We start from the raw sequence: 16,010 nt of genomic DNA, 5'->3' as shown, positions 1-16,010 counted from the left end.
CAGTATCCCATTAACTGCGTGACAGTAGGCTATTTACAATATTTTCTGTAAAGCAGAGTTTGTAAACACGTTATCATCAACTTAATTCACGCACAACATTTATTTGAGCAGGAGAAAGGATAACAATGAATGGATGCAGCAACTACAGAAATTGTACAGAAATTGTAACCACACTTGCTGCTTTCTTGTACCATCTGTTGCTGGTTAACAGCACATGAAAAGCTGATATAAGCTAATTCGCTAACTCAAGACTTCAAGGCCATCATGGATATAAAACGTTTTTTGAAAATAACGAAAGGATGGAGGGAACATAGCAAAGCTTGGAGTTATTTCAGATGGGCTACAACAAGGTAGGCAAAATTATGGTGCTTAAAACCTTAGCGCAGCTGGAATGATGCTTACAGTGGGCAGTGCTTCGACTTGGCCAGCTTCACTCGCGGTCCGCACGTGGGATCACGCAGTATCACGCGACTTTAATTTGTATTTTTCCAGTGAGACGCTGCAACAACCCAAACAACCGGTAGATGGCTCAAGTGAGCAGGGTGTCTCGTAAAAAGAAATGGAGCCTGGAAAACCCTACACAGACTTCACTACAGACTTTAGCAGACTGGTTTAGAAATAATGTAATAGCCAGAAATATGCCTGCCCTGCCCTAATAAAGAAATATTTGGTTAACTGCGAGTGAATCCGTTTGCAGCCAGAGAGACGCAGGACAAATTAAACATTCTGGTTTTCTCCGAAAGTAACGATGATAGACAGACATCATTTGGACAACATATAGAGTATTAACCTCCGTTGCTCAGCCAAATGCCTTCCTGTTACGTCCTGTTATCACGGAGTTACAGGCGATAAACGATTTTTGATGGTCACAAGTTTACTTCATTAGGGACTGTTAAGTTATTTATTTAAGGGGCTACCGGAGGAGTTTTGGGAGCATTAGTCCAAAAGACGTGACCCTCCCTCGCCAGCAATACATTTTTCTATGACCCTCCAAAGTGATTATGAAAAAATCACTGTCAACTTTTTTCCTCGGTTTATCGCCTACTGTATTTTAAAGTTTTCACATATTTGGCCATAAGCCGTTTATCATAGGCTATCACGAAAACCAAACTACAAAGGCGAACACTTTAACAGGGGGAATGAATTGGGCATGAATCATGCTGAACGCTATTTCGCTACCTTAGAATAATAAGGTTCTATCTATCGTTTTGAGTAGGTACAACCGGACGATTGAAAGGGAGGGGCCAATGAAACATTCGGTTTTCTCCGAAAGTAACGATGATAGACAGTCATCATTTGGACAAAACATGGAGCATATTAACCTCCGTTGCTCAGCCAAATGCCTTCCTGTTACGCCCTGGTATCACGGAGTTACAAGCGATAAAACGATTTTTGATGGTCACAAGTTTACTTCATTAGCGGTTTATTTTTTGGATTATTAAAGAGTGTTTTTCATTTAAAGGTTTGACTTCGTGCTTATTCAGTAGAGCATTTAGTGCTCTCCCCAATCCCAGACGTTCACATTGCATGTTTGTTTGTAATGGATGCAAATCGCGAGATAGGCTATCGTTTGACAATGAGTTGTTAACAGAACCAAGACATATAGCCCAGCAGCAATCTAGGGACTGGTCGTTATTTATTGAAGGGGCCACCGGAGAAATTTTGAGTGCTTCAGTTGGAAGTTGCATGACCCTCTCTTGCCTGCTAGAAATTGTTCAATGACCCTCCGACAGAATTGTTAAAAAGACATGACCCTCCCCTGCCAATTGTCTTCCTCCCGGCGCCACAGCCACACACTTTGTGATAACGTTCTTAAATCAATCTTTCCCGTGAGCTTGCATGCTACCAGTCCTTCCTTTTCAAATGTGTTTAAGCCTGTTTGCAATAATTTCACAAATAATCATATGTGATTTAATAGTATGACAAATAATCCCTGTGCACGGGACCAAAACAATGCATGCCAACTTTTTTTTTCGGTTTATCACATTATTTTAACTTTCCCCGCTGTCTTGCCGCTTTAATGTTTTCCGTGAATATCCCATATTTTAATACTCTCATAACAGCCCTGCCATCGGGGCTGTCTCTGTGGTGCCCTGTTGCTACCCCTGCCCTTCCACGAAACAGATGTCTTCAAATCATCGTTTTCCTGTTTGAAGGCGAACTTACAGTGATGTTAACCTATTTAAGTTTAACGGCGATTGTCGTGAGAGCACGATTCATTGGCTTGCATGTTCGGCCTTATAACGTGTGCACCTGAGGCTACTCAGCTGCAAGAGAAATAATTTCCCCTGTTTGTATGTTCACTGCAAGTTGGCCTACCATAACTTACCAACTCTGCACTGTAGACTGGCTATTTATATTTTTCTGTGAAATAAGCAAATGTATTTGTTCAACTTTATGAAGCAGAATTACGATAGGCTACTTGGAACATAATACATTTGACAAAGGACAGATGTATGTTGCTAGTGACAAAAAATTAACTTTCAGTGTTTTACAATGTCTTTGTCATGGGAAGTGTTTTTCCCCATGCATTTATTCTAGGTTACTGTCAGTGACTGCCGTGGAGAGAAGCGGGGTCTGTGTTGTGTTGTGTTATGTTAATTTATTTTCATTGGGCATACCGCGCCATGCCAGCCCACAGCTCTTCAGTGCTGACAAAGCCAAAATGACTCCTTTTGAAACAATGAGTGCAGGAAGCGCGTTTGTATGGTTATATTGCTTGACGGGGGGGGGATCCCAAGCAGCTTTCAGCCATAAGGCTACTTTGAGAACATTTCAATTCACCCCACACTAATATTCAAAATGTTGAAAACTATTTCGCATAGCCTATAAAGCAGTTTAATTAAATGGAATGTTAGTTGTAAACAAACGAAGCTACTTGGTGAGGCTTGGCCTCACAGATGCGCTCGTGCCTTAGATGGCAGGAAAAAAATCTTCCACGATAGGCCTATTAACTAACCACCCGATTCACGTTGGCTGGGGAAGGGGGGCCATCAGACAATTGTGCCCAGTTAATCTGGCCCTGCCCCCAAAAAATCACACCTTCCCACCTCTGACAGCTTAAAAGAAGTCAAGAGGACTCCTTACTCACAGACCTATATCACAAACCTGCGGTTTTAAATCCTATGCAGCTACAGGAGCTTCCAATGCGTGGAGGAAGCAATTTTGCATTGTAGGCATAACTAACATGCAATAACGCCAACAACAACCAAAACTAGGCTAATCATTGTCAACATGTAAATTAAATGTAACATTATTGTGAATCAAATTAAAATGTTCTCTTTGCAAACGTAGGCATAGTAACAGAATAATTTAATAATGTTACAAAGATACTACATCAATCCATTATGTTTCATTAGGCTACTAGGCTATTTGTTTTGCCTTGATTCATTTAGGCTAGGCCTTTTATTCAGGGCCGTATTCACAAAGAATTTTTAAGGCTAGAAGTAGCTCTAACTGGCGAATTTAGGAGCAACTCCTAAAAATAATGGGCGTGTCACTCTAACTTTAGGACTCCTAATTTTTTCACAAAAAGTAATTCACGAAGCATTTTAGACCTAAAAGTAGCACCTAAGTCTGGGACAGCTTAAGTCGAGGGGACTCCTAACTCACTAAGACCTATTTATAAACAGCTTTTTGTGGCATTTTACATTCGCGATGTTTTGAAATCGTTAGCCTATGCCAACAGGAGCTTCCAATCGCGAGGGAACAATTTTGCATTCATAAAGGGATGCAATAACGCCACCAACAACAACCAAAACTACTCATTGTTAACATGTAAATGAAAATGTAATGTTTCATTGTGAATCAAATTAAAATGTTCTCTTCTTTGCAAACGTAGCCTAGGGATATGGTGACAGATTAATTTAATAATGTTGCAAAGGTAGGCTACTGCATTAATCCATAGGCCTATGTTTCATTAGGCTACTAAGCTATTTGTTTTGCCTTACTCTTTATTCATTTAGGCTAGGCCTTTTTATTCAGTTATTAATCATCTTCCGTCCTTCCTTCGCACTACTTGTGTAGCGCCGCATTCTCCGACCTGTCACCTGTCAGTCATCATCGGAAGAGAGGTGTTTGGAATTCCCGCGTTACAATCGTCAGCCAATCAAGGTGGTCACTTCAGTCAAGCTCGTGCATGAGTAATGACGTCATCCATAGCCACGAAGACTCACTCCTAGTTTAGGAGTTGTCTGAAAGGCTTTGTGAATAACTTTTAAGAGAAAACTCAATCTAAAAATCTTTAAAGTGCGATTTAGGAGTAGCCTACTCCTAGTAGTAAGATAAAAGCCTTTGTGAATAGCCTACGGCCCCAGTTATTCATCATCTTCCGTCCTTGTGTAGCGCCGCATTCTGAGACCTGTCACCTGTCACTCATCATCGTAAAGGGAGGTGTTTGGAATCATGCCCCCACGTTACAATCATCAGCCAATCAAGGTGGTCACGCTTGCCCATTTACCCAAATTAATGGTTGAATATTACTGATGATCATTGTTATTTAAGAACATGCAGTGTCGTGGGGTACCAAAAAACATCTTCCCTCGTAAAAAAAAGCATCATAACGCACATTCTGGCGGGTCTGTTATTTACTGTAGGCTGCGCCAAACCACATGCCTTTATTTTGGGCAAGCCTGCATTCATTCATTCATTCAACCTTTATTTATTCTCGGAGGGTCATTGAGGGAAGCCCTCATTTTCAATGAAGCGAAATTACAGAAGCGAAGCAAAGCACTCCACAAACAAGACAACATTCGAGGCCTTCTGTTGAAGAATTTTATATAAAGCCTGCACTGACAGTAATCCTCCTGCCCTGATAGGCCTACCACAGCTGTGGATAGTGTGGAATGTTCAAGTAATAACACAATCCAATGTGTGTCTCAATTGTCCCCGTGACCACCCTCACACATTTCTCTAGATTTTGCAACGAACTTACATGACACAATGCCATAAAATATGCCAGTTTTAGGACACAGAATAATGTTTGTAATGATACCAGGTAGGCCAGGTATTGTCGAAGGTGCATGGTGAAGTGAAATTCTTACTTTGGAAAACAAACATTTGCCGATATCATCGCCGATCATCAGAATATTGCAACAGATTCTGTGTTCTGGACTGTAGGTAACTTGTTAAGCCAGTGGTTCTCAAACTTTTATTTCATTCCCCACTTTGATCAAGGGGCATGACTGATGATAGTGGAGATAACGTGTTATCGAGGCTTTTGCAAGTCAGCATCTTCAACGGTAGTCTATTAAAAATATAAGTTTTCGATGTCCCAAACGGAGAGCCATACTTTATTGTTTTTTTAACGATCTCTATGCTACTCACAAAAAATGTAGGCATGGGGACATGATGAAGTAGGTTATCCAACTGTCGGTGTGTTAAATTATTGTGATTACGAGCCAGTGGTTTTCAAACATCATCGTGACTTCGGACATCTAACTAAATGCAACAGGCTCATATCGTCCTCGCATTCGCAAAAATGAGGACCAGTGTTTTGTCAAATTGCAAATAGCTATTCGTTTTAACTATTTTTTTATGATAGTAGCCTATACAAAAGCACTTCATACTATCTTAATCTTGGAATATGGGGAGGGAAGTGGCGTCTGCAGTCAGCCAAATATGAATGTAATTCCTAGCATAAAGCAGATGTATTTGTTTATTGTACAGAAAATAAAAATGACATGTCAAGCAGTCAATTGACTACATTGCAGTCAAGAAGTAGGGCAAATTAATTTACTGAAACCAAAACGTGGGTCATAGTTGTCTAAGCCTGTATTGCATAGCCTGTTAAAAATGTTGCCAGATAGTATTAAATCGGCAACAACATTGTTTTCTGCAGAAGCCTACCCAAGGCTACAGATTAATTCTGAACAGTTATTTCTCTACTGGCTCAATTATCACACCACTGTTTTGATTTGCGTGAGTTCGCGTTAACCCCCAACACTGACAATAATGTAGACAGCAAATTTCGATTTCGATTTTCGTTACCACCGTGTAGTCAAGCCTTAAGCCATACCCAAGTAGCCTAAATCGAGGGTAATGTTTAATTATGCATGATTTATTTTGTTATTGAATTAAGTAGGCTGGGATTACTCTCGGCAACAATTATGTAAGGGACGGCAGGCAGAGCGATGTACAGTGGCAGAAAGCGGCCGCACAGTGGCTGAAAGTGGTACTAAAGCTTCACGCAGCTTCACGCCCGCCGTGCGTATCTTGTGAATGAAGTGGTCATTTGAAAGCGATGCCCACTGTAGGCTGATGTTAAAAAAAGCGCGATGTTTAAAGCCATACACAACGGTAAATTGGAACAAAACTAAAAGTAACTTTAGCCTTTATAGGGCTGTATAAAAGTTGTCCAGATTAATAGGTCGTAATTAGGCGTTATTGTAAAGATATTGCATGTAGATGTTGTACTATATAGGCTACTAAATTTTTAGGTCACCAATGCAATGCAGAACAAAACCGGAAATGGACAGGCTTTGAATGTTTCCGTCTGTGCGACGGGGTGTCTGTAGATTGGTGTGCAACGCATTCATTCATGCAGGCCTGTGGTCATGCATCTTTGTATTAAAATAGCATCTCCATTTTAAGCCACAGACTTTAGACCAGGGAGTTCCTGGTCTGTGGCCCGAATTGTTTCTGAAACTGCAAAATATCAACATGGAGCGTTTATACCGAACACGCCGTCTTTTCACTGAACCGCCCGTGCTGGTATCCGAATCCCTAATTTGCAGGCATGTAGGCCTACCTGTGGAGGGAAAATTCCAATATGCGCTGACTGCAAAATAGGAAAGACAAACGCGCGAGTATACAAAGTCAATTGCGCTGGGACGGAAGATAAGAGCCCTTAATGTTTTTGGTAATTATATTCTAGCATTTCATCAGCAAGAGCAAGTGGTTCAAATTGTACAATTGCAGTATTATTTGAAATCATATACTATATATACAGTATATGATAGAAGTAATGTGTTGCCTGTTAACAACATTTTGGATGATCTTTCCTTTTTTAGGGACTGGAGAAAGTGGCAAAACAACATTCATCAAACAAATGAGAATCATCCATGGCAAGGGCTACTCTGAGGAGGACAGACGAGCATTTGCTAAGTTGGTTTTTCAGAATGTTTTCACAGCTGTAAAGGCCATGACTGGAGCCATGACTGCACTCAGGATTCCCTATGCAAACCCACAGAATGCGGTAGTGTATACATACAGTGGCCTAATTAGTTTCTACAACATGAATCTGGGGATTTCAGTATCACATGAACTGTGAGCATATCTAAGCAATTTGGGTTACTTCTTTATTACATGTCTCTGTCTGCTTTCATTTCAGATGTATGCTAAGTGGGTACAAGATGTGGACATCAGACAGGTCACTCAGTTAGACAGAGGTTATGTGGATGCTATTCAGCATCTGTGGGCAGACACTGGATTCAGGGTCTGCTATAGTCGCCGTCGTGAGTACCAGCTTCTGGACTCCACTGAATAGTAAGTGACACAAAATGTCAGAGACTGCTGACAGTTGTTGTCTCTTGTGTTAGGAGATGGCCTCGGTCACATGTAATGTCTGTTAATGCAGTTGTATAATTGTTTAGATATCCCTGTGGGAATGAGATTTTTCTATTTTTTGTTGTGATCAAATCAATAGAACTCATTAAAGGGGTGGTTCAGGATTTTGGACATAGGAAATGAGGTCCTATGTCCAAAATCCTGAACCACCCCTTTAAGTAAACCAACATTATACATTGAGGCTTTCTTCAAATGTTAAAGGAGAATTCCGTTGATTTTTCACATAGATCTCTGTTTCCTGAGGTCACCGAGTACTAGGGGTGTCACGATTTCGATTTTATATCGAAATCGATCAAAATGACATCTCAATCTCGAACTTCGAACTCAAAAGTAGAATTGACGATGCAGCCTCACCCCCAATGTCATGTCCAGCATGTATGCCAAGACACACAAACACACACACACATGCTGATCTGCGGCGTCAACACTCCTCTAATTTTAGGCTGCAGCCAGTTCAAATATACACATCAACCTACCGAAATCGAAGCCCCTCTTGCTACTCTGAAATGGAAGTAATGTGGAAGTATTTTGTCGTTCATTCACGTCAATTAACACGAACTTAGCCTACTCAACTTTAGCAAGTGAAAAGATGATCGAGTTACAGTCCAAAATTACTTTAAGGCTTAAAATGCACATTGATATTCCATGAACACTAACCTTGGGTCTCTACGGAGTGTGCTGAAACAATGAAATTATCATTGTGTTGTTTCATTTCACTATGTTCACCTCTCTGTTTAGCCTAATGTTCTGTTTACATTACAACCTCACGGTTGGAACAGTTTCAAAATAAAAAGCGGTTTCAAAATAAAAGTCGCCCAAAACAGAAAAGGCCAAAAAAAAGAAATAAATACCATATAAGGAATGCATTAATAGTAATATTAAAAAAAGATCAAAAATCGAATCGAAACGAATCGGGACTTTAAAATCGAAAATTTAATCGAATCAAGGATTTGGAGAATCGTGACACCCCTACCTAGCTCGAGTTGCTGCAGCCATGCGTACATGTTTTCTTCTTTTTCGTACCGACAGTACTTGGTGACCTGGAGAAACTGAGATCAATGTGAAACATCGCTGGAGTTCTTCTTTAATGCTTCGGTACTGTTTGGGCCCTAATTTGAATCATGGACAATATGCAACGTCTTGAGTCTAGCTAAAGCTAATTTATTAACTAGGCAAAATCTATTTGCTAGTATAACACCATGAGCAAGACTTTAAGCACAAACATTGATGAGTCAGCTCAATGCTACAAAATGGCTACAAAACAAGTTCATGCACGTGAACTTTGCTTGCTCACAGACTTTGCACTCTGTCACCATTTAGATAAGGGCCCATAATTGTATCATATTAAGAGTATACATTTGACAGTATTTGTCACATGTGCAAAGGTTTGGGCACCCGTTGAAGTAAGAGCTTAATTCAAATGTTTGCATTTCCATAATTGCAGTTAATTTTCTTTCCAATCTTACATTCATCAAGTAAAAAAAATGAAGAAATTGAATTTTTGAAGGCTGCCAGGCATTGACTAACCCCCTAAAAACTCATATCCAAAATATCCTCAGAATTACATGTGCATGGCCTTAAAATTGCTTAAAAGTGCAGTCAGTGATTGCCCATGACATCACATTTGTTTATGTTTACAGTATGTCCATGTATACATTTCTTAGCAGACACTTTTGTCCAAAATGGCATAGATTACAGGGCCTAAATTTCACTGCGGGATTGCGGGTATTGCGCATAATTTGTTCAAGTCCCGCAACTTTAGCCATCATAATGCAAGAAATTCCCGCATACATGTACACTTGTCTGATGACGTTAATATAATCATGAAGTGGCGTGAATGCGGTGCTATTGACCGGATGGATCAACTGAACATTTATTTTATCTAATGACATAGAAAACATAATGAATTGCATCCACATATCCTTATGCACTATGCTTAACTGTTATTCACTAGCGACTAGCCTAAAACCGTCAGGCTGAAGGGAGGCTAATTACTGTCATGTATTTCTTAAAGTGATAGGCACTCAATTACACCTACTCATCACCAATGTGCACTCAATTAGACCTACACATCATATTAAAGATATGCCTAAGTGTAATAGTTTAAACGTCAATATGAAGCATTCAAATGACTAATTATGTTTAGCTACTAGTAATTACTAGTAAAATACTATACATTAAAAAATACATTATTAACTAAATACACTCTATATGAATTAAATAATATAGAATAGAAACATATCACATAAGCCATCATTTTCAGTGTGTGGAGAGAGTCAAGCAGAATCTAGGATGGCAACTGTTGTGAATGATTCCACTACAGTATATTCAATATTACCGATGACGTCAAGTTTGTGGGGGCCCCCAAATCAAACAAATTTTTAAAAAGTATCGAAGAAGTATCGAAATCGCAATTGGTATCAGATTGGTATCCCCCCCCCCAAATTGTGTAAATCCCCCCTACATGAATAACCTAAGGGGGGAATTCCCCCCCCCATTTTGAAAAATGAATTTTAAGCCCTGGATTATATTTTTACCAAGGACCAAACAAAACACACTCCTCCCTTCAGTATTCCCAAAGAAACCCACTTTGCCCAATTTTCGGAACCTGGGCTGCCAGGTTGGGATGATATTCCTTAAAAATGTGACAAAAAAATGTTATGCACAGCTCCTTTTCTGCTGTGTTATCAAGATCATAAAGTAACCAGTGAAGCATGAGTCCACTCACTGCCTTCACCTGAAAATAAAGAAGTTCAAAGTTGAGAGCTACAGTACGGTGATGGAAGTATTCCACTGTCGGTGTAGGGGGGACTAGCGCAGTGCCCGTTCATGCTATTCCTGTAGAAAACCCGTAGCCCAATTACAAACCCGCATGTAGGCCTGCTATACAAATAGGATGATGGGGAAAAACATCATTCCAGCTAAGCATTCAATATGGAATATTTAATATTATTATATTATATTATAATTAATGTGCAGTAGTCTAAGCAGAATTTAAGCATGGCTGCATTTCACATTTTTAACAGATCAAAATGACAAGCGTAACAGTAGGCCTAACAGCTGTTTTGAGTTAAGACTATGTTTAGCTTAATTGAATAACTTGCTGATAGAGAAGACAAACGGCATTTTGTGGAATGATGCGTCATGAAATTTGCAAAAGCCAATGTGTGCTGCTTTTGAAAAATATTTAACAATATATGTTGCATTTCTTATCCCAAAAACTTCAAACTTGACACTGCACCCACTCGTGCCCATAGCAAGACACCTGCAACGTTTGAAATCTAAATCAAAAGAATGGTTTGAGAGATGCGAATAATACACACACAAACACACACACAGAAAGACAGATAGATAGTAGGGCTGTCAATGTTAAAGCTTGAATCGCGCGTTAATTATGGACCAAGTATAACACATTTTTTTTTAATTGCAAGATTTTTTTCATTTTGTCATATGTTCTGTTATCAACAATCCCCTTTTGACATTCAATTACATTCGATTCTGTTATTCTTCTCAATACAACTCTGTACACCAGCATCGCACTTTGCCAACGCCTAAATTATGATTCAGATCTATTTTGCCGGCACCACTCGATAAAATCCATTGTTCATCTAGTGTTTGCCAGTTAAAAACTGATTTAACTCATCTTGGTGCCGGTGTTGGCTCAGTCCACATGGAATTAAAATATCACCGAAGCACTTCAAGTTTAAGCTGTAATCTACTACGAGCTAAACATTGTTTACACTTCTACACTGTTACACGTGAACTGAACATAGTTAAGGGACTAGGCTATTTCTGTTAGCACTTTATTGAAATGTGCAGGCCTACATTTTGCACATGCACTTTTGCATATTTCTCAATATGAAAAGTTCCTTATTTTCAACTGAACTCTAAAGATAATTAATATAGGCTATATGGAGTATTTTTTGTTTGCTATGCCCTTTATGTGTGTACATTTTGTGCATGCCCTTCTGCTGTAGCATTTATTTCAGTTTATCAGCTATATTTCTGAAGAATACAATGTGTTCCCACAGGCCCGCTGCACATCTTTTGAAATTGTATTTGAAATAATCAAATGTCTTAAAGTTAAGTTGCTCTCATTTGATTCCCAATCAAGATACACTGGTAAAAATGGCTTTACATTGTTAACTTGGACTTCTGGAATGTAATGAAATTTAAAATAATAGAATTTTAATCATGTGATAAAATATGCGATTAATCGAGATTCACAAAAAAGAAATTATGCGATTAATCACTATTAAAAAAATAATAGATAGATTGCATTTCAAACGGATTAAAAATGTAAGTATCAGAACTGAGAAAACTGGGAAGAATGCAGTTGTAGAAAATAGAAGGTTTTATTGAACAGAAGGCGACTCCAAACACAAAGGGCAAAAGCAGGAGTAGGTTGGACAAATCAGGAGAGAACTGGCGGGAGAGGGCATCAGGTTTAATGTTTTTGGACCCTGGTCTATAAAATCAAAACGAGTAAAAAAGAGGGCCCACCTGACTTGCCATGGAGTCAGTCTTTTTACCTCCTTGATGAACCCCAGGTTTTTATGGTCAGTCCAGATTTGAAACGAATGGAGCGACCCTTACAACCAGTGCCGCCATTCCTCCAAAGCCAGCTTGGCAGCTAGGAGTTCTTGGTTTCCTACATCAGTGCGGCTCTCTGTAGGCGTTTTTAGACATTTGGAGAAGAAGGCACAGGGGTGCAACTTGTTGTTCCTAGGGTTCCGTTGGGAAAGGACAGCTCCCACTCCGGTTTCGGAGGCATCTACCAACAACGAAGGGGACCTGGGAATGAGTAAGAATGGGTGCCGAAATGAAGCAGGTTTTCAGGGTGTCAAAAACCTATTGGGATGCAGGCGTCAGGAGTCTTTGGGGCACCACAAAGAAGACTAATCTGTGGCGGGGCGCCACGAAATCAAAATCGGCCGCCACACATTAATATTCTATGTTTAATTTAATTTAAATATAAGGTCAAATCCTTGCATTGCCATTGAGCTGCGCTTTTTACGCATGCAGCCTTTCCTTGCCCCGCCCCACTCTCTCTCGTAGCCCGCTGCCCTCCTCTGCATGTGCATTTAACAAAATATTCACGATTGTTGAAGGATTGTTGTTGCCACATAGAAGCATTGCATAGAAGACGTCAGGCTAAATTGCTATTAAATCCGCTTAGCATTGTGACAATGCTGCGCAAATTTGTTAAAACTACTGCACTGAAGTTAACTCTGCTAAGGTCTTATCACAACATAGTAGGCTACATTGAAGAGACTAAACTAAGTTAAGTTATGCAATCAAGCAGTATCTCAAATCTAACGTTAGAATACTGTTTGGATGTCGAATTTAGGATGCTTAGCCTACTTACAGCTGCTTGTCAATTTCGTTGAAGGGCTCATTTTATTTAACCTGACCCTAGCCAGATGAATTTCGTTTCGCTTAGCTCCGCCTAGCTTCACTCACATCCATCTGGGACCTCTTCCATTGAGAGTGATTTCTGCAACCGACTTTATGGTTTAGCCAATCAGAACGCAGGGCGGGAGTTTCATAGATGTGACATAGCGTAGAAGCGACTGTGAGACTGTTATTAGCGTCACGGGTTGGCTTCGATGTGAGTGGTTGAAGTAGGACGTCAATAGATGACGGACAAGTGGCTTATTCAATCAAATGCAAGCATTTTTTGATTAGGCCCAGTCTTCTGAAGTAGTGTTAATTTTGTCACCTATTTTTAATTTAGTCTTAGTCTTAGTCTTGTGACGAAATGTCCTTTTTAGTCTTTGTCATATTTAGTCATTCAAATATCATTTTTGTTAGTCAAGTTTTAGTCGACTAAAAGTCTCGTCATTTTAGTCTAGTTTTAGTCAAAAGAAAACTAAAGGTATCTTAGTCAGTTTTAGTCAACACATTTTATTCTTTTTTTTTTTTAGAACAAATTATTTCTGATTAGTAGACCAGTGTTTCTCAAAGTGTGGTCCGGGGGATCACTGGTGGTCCATAAGCTATCCCAAGTGGTCATGAGCAGGCGTGGTAAAATATAATATAGAGGAGTTGTTTGCAATATAACTTGTATGTAAATCCAAACAGTTCTGCAACACTGTCTATGTAAGATATGCCAGTTTAAATCATACAGTATGAATCCTCTGACACAATAAGCAAAGTGCAAAGACAATAAGCAAGGTGGTTCAGTGAGTAGGCCTATTGTGTAGACTAATTATAGGCTACTGTTGAAGTAGGTCTAATCTTTTTTTTTTTTTTTTTTTTTTTAGCTAGGGTTAGTTAAGTGGTCCTGAAACTGAAAAAGTTTGAGAAACACTGTCGTAGGCCAAACTATTAATGTTTTACTCCGCCTCGCTAGATGGCGATATGCGCCCAAACACAACACATTCCCCAAACAGACTCTCCATCTTAGCCATAGCTAACTTGCTAGCGAACTTTCCATATTAGCTTACTTGCTAGCAAACTTTGCATCATCAGTCTAATTAGATGAATAGTTGACATTACATGCGGAACATTTTCGTATGGACATTCTGGGGGATGTTAATTTGTATGAGAGAAGCTTCAACTTCTGGGTATGTAGCATTGTGGCATAAAGCTTAGGTAGTTAGCTTGCTAACTCTGGCAGAAATCTCCAGTGTTCTTGTTCCATGTAGTTTCGTGTTGCAGCCACAGGGTTGCAGCAGCAGCACGTAGAGTAGCCTACAGGAAAGCTGTTGCGTATGAACTCATTCGGAATATTTTGAAAACATAGCAGCTAGATATTCTGTCTTCTCATTTTGTAGACGAACATAAAGGGAGATTTTATCTTAGTTTTTATTTCATGCAAAACATTTTAGTCTCGTCTTTTTTCGTCAACAATAATGCATCTTAAGATAGTCTTAGTCAGTGTTTCAGGACATTACTGCCGTCTCGTCATCGTCTCGTCTTAGTCATGAAAAAAAAGGTTGTTGACGAACATATTTCCTCTTGTCTCGTCTGACGAAATTAACACTATTCTGAAGCAACACTTCAATGGATCGGTTCCAGATGGATGAGTGGAGCTAGGCGGAGCGAAATTCATCTGGCTAGGGTCAGGTTACATTTTATTGACTCTGACACTGAATGTTTGCAAAATCCCGATGTAAATGGAAAAGTGTTTTCCAAAATTCAAAAGTGCTTGTCCCAAGGAGAAGTACAAACCTTTATTTGGATGGATGGGTGGGTGGATGGATGGATGGATGGATGGATGGAGCCTAGTTGTAGGCCTAATGTTTAATGTGAAATAAAATAAGTAGCTTAAAAGGCAACATTCGAAATTAGGAGAAATAAGGCAAGATATGAGTAATTGGGGAGAAAAACTGAGTAGCCTTGGCTATTTTTAAGATCTTAACGTGAACTTAAAATAAAATTTGAGCTGAGACAAGGATGGATATTCCACAGCTGGTTCCTTGAACCCCTCAATTAGCCAGTTTAATTGTATTTTTTTTTGTTTTTTTATGTTGACCCGAAATCCTGGAAACCCAGGAACATCACGTTGTTGGGCAGTGAATGGATGTCACGATGATAACTGCTTATTTCTGCTTATGAAATGTCTTGTTAGGTTGAAGGACGTAAAACTTGCCAATGGTGATACCAAATCTTTTTTATTTCCTTTAAAGGGGAACTTGGCAACTATTTCAACGTAATAAACCCGTTTAGAAATCATTTGGATGGTTAATTGACCTGTTCCATTGAAAATGGTGACTTTTCCCGCTGCCCCTAGCGTCCCCAGGCGGAAAACCAACCTTGCAACATTGAGACTACCGTCCCGGAAAGAGAAGTGAGAAACAAGAAACTCATTTTAAATCGTGTTTCTTACCTTGTAACGTCCACATTGTCTGCCGAACTTATGCTAACCGTTTTGCTAGCTTGTAAACAAATCCATGTGCTTTATCGTTACCTTTTTCCATAGTTTGAAATAGCATAATGCGCAATTTCTCCAGCAGAGGGGGAAATCCTGCCAAGTTTCCCTTTAATGGTCCTTCCTGTACTAGAATTAACCATTTGCCATCTTTGTGATGGCTTATTTGTTGCAGATACAAGCACATTTCCTTTGATTCTACCCAAAATGTATACTTAAAGGTGCAATCAAGGATTGCACAGGAAGTCACGTTTGTTTGTATTTATGTTTATATTTAAATTTATTATTTTGTACAAAGAAACATTATATTTTAACCAAGGACCAAATGAAACATGCCAGAGAGGTATCTCACCCCTTCAGTATTCCCAGAGAAATTTCACGCAGGTTTTCGTTTTTGTTTGGGGGACATGCTACCCCCGCTTTGTTTGTTTCCAGTTTTCTGACCTGGGCTGCCTACAGAGACCGGGGCTTTTTACAGTGTACTCACGGAATGGCAGTTACCAGTCGTGAGGAGATGATTGCTGAATGTGACAAAAAATGTTATGGGCTTGAAATCGAGTAAAATCCC

General features: G+C 39.6%; 1 protein-coding gene across 2 annotated transcripts in view; it reads left to right on the top strand.

The window, feature by feature from the left end:
* The window catches only part of LOC125300963 (guanine nucleotide-binding protein subunit alpha-11-like), a 50,339-nt gene that overhangs the window by 8,858 nt on the left and 25,471 nt on the right, over positions 1-16,010 (top strand). For both annotated transcript variants that reach the window (XM_048253172.1, XM_048253173.1), the window contains exons 3-4: positions 7,011-7,195; positions 7,331-7,485. In XM_048253172.1, coding sequence (XP_048109129.1) covers positions 7,011-7,195; positions 7,331-7,485 — 340 coding nt within the window. The remainder of the gene's footprint in view (positions 1-7,010; positions 7,196-7,330; positions 7,486-16,010) is intronic.

The sequence above is a fragment of the Alosa alosa genome, chromosome 9 (assembly GCF_017589495.1).
Source record: "Alosa alosa isolate M-15738 ecotype Scorff River chromosome 9, AALO_Geno_1.1, whole genome shotgun sequence".
Classification (NCBI taxonomy): Eukaryota; Metazoa; Chordata; class Actinopteri; order Clupeiformes; family Clupeidae; genus Alosa; species Alosa alosa.
This window is presented reverse-complemented; position numbering and strand designations above follow the sequence as displayed.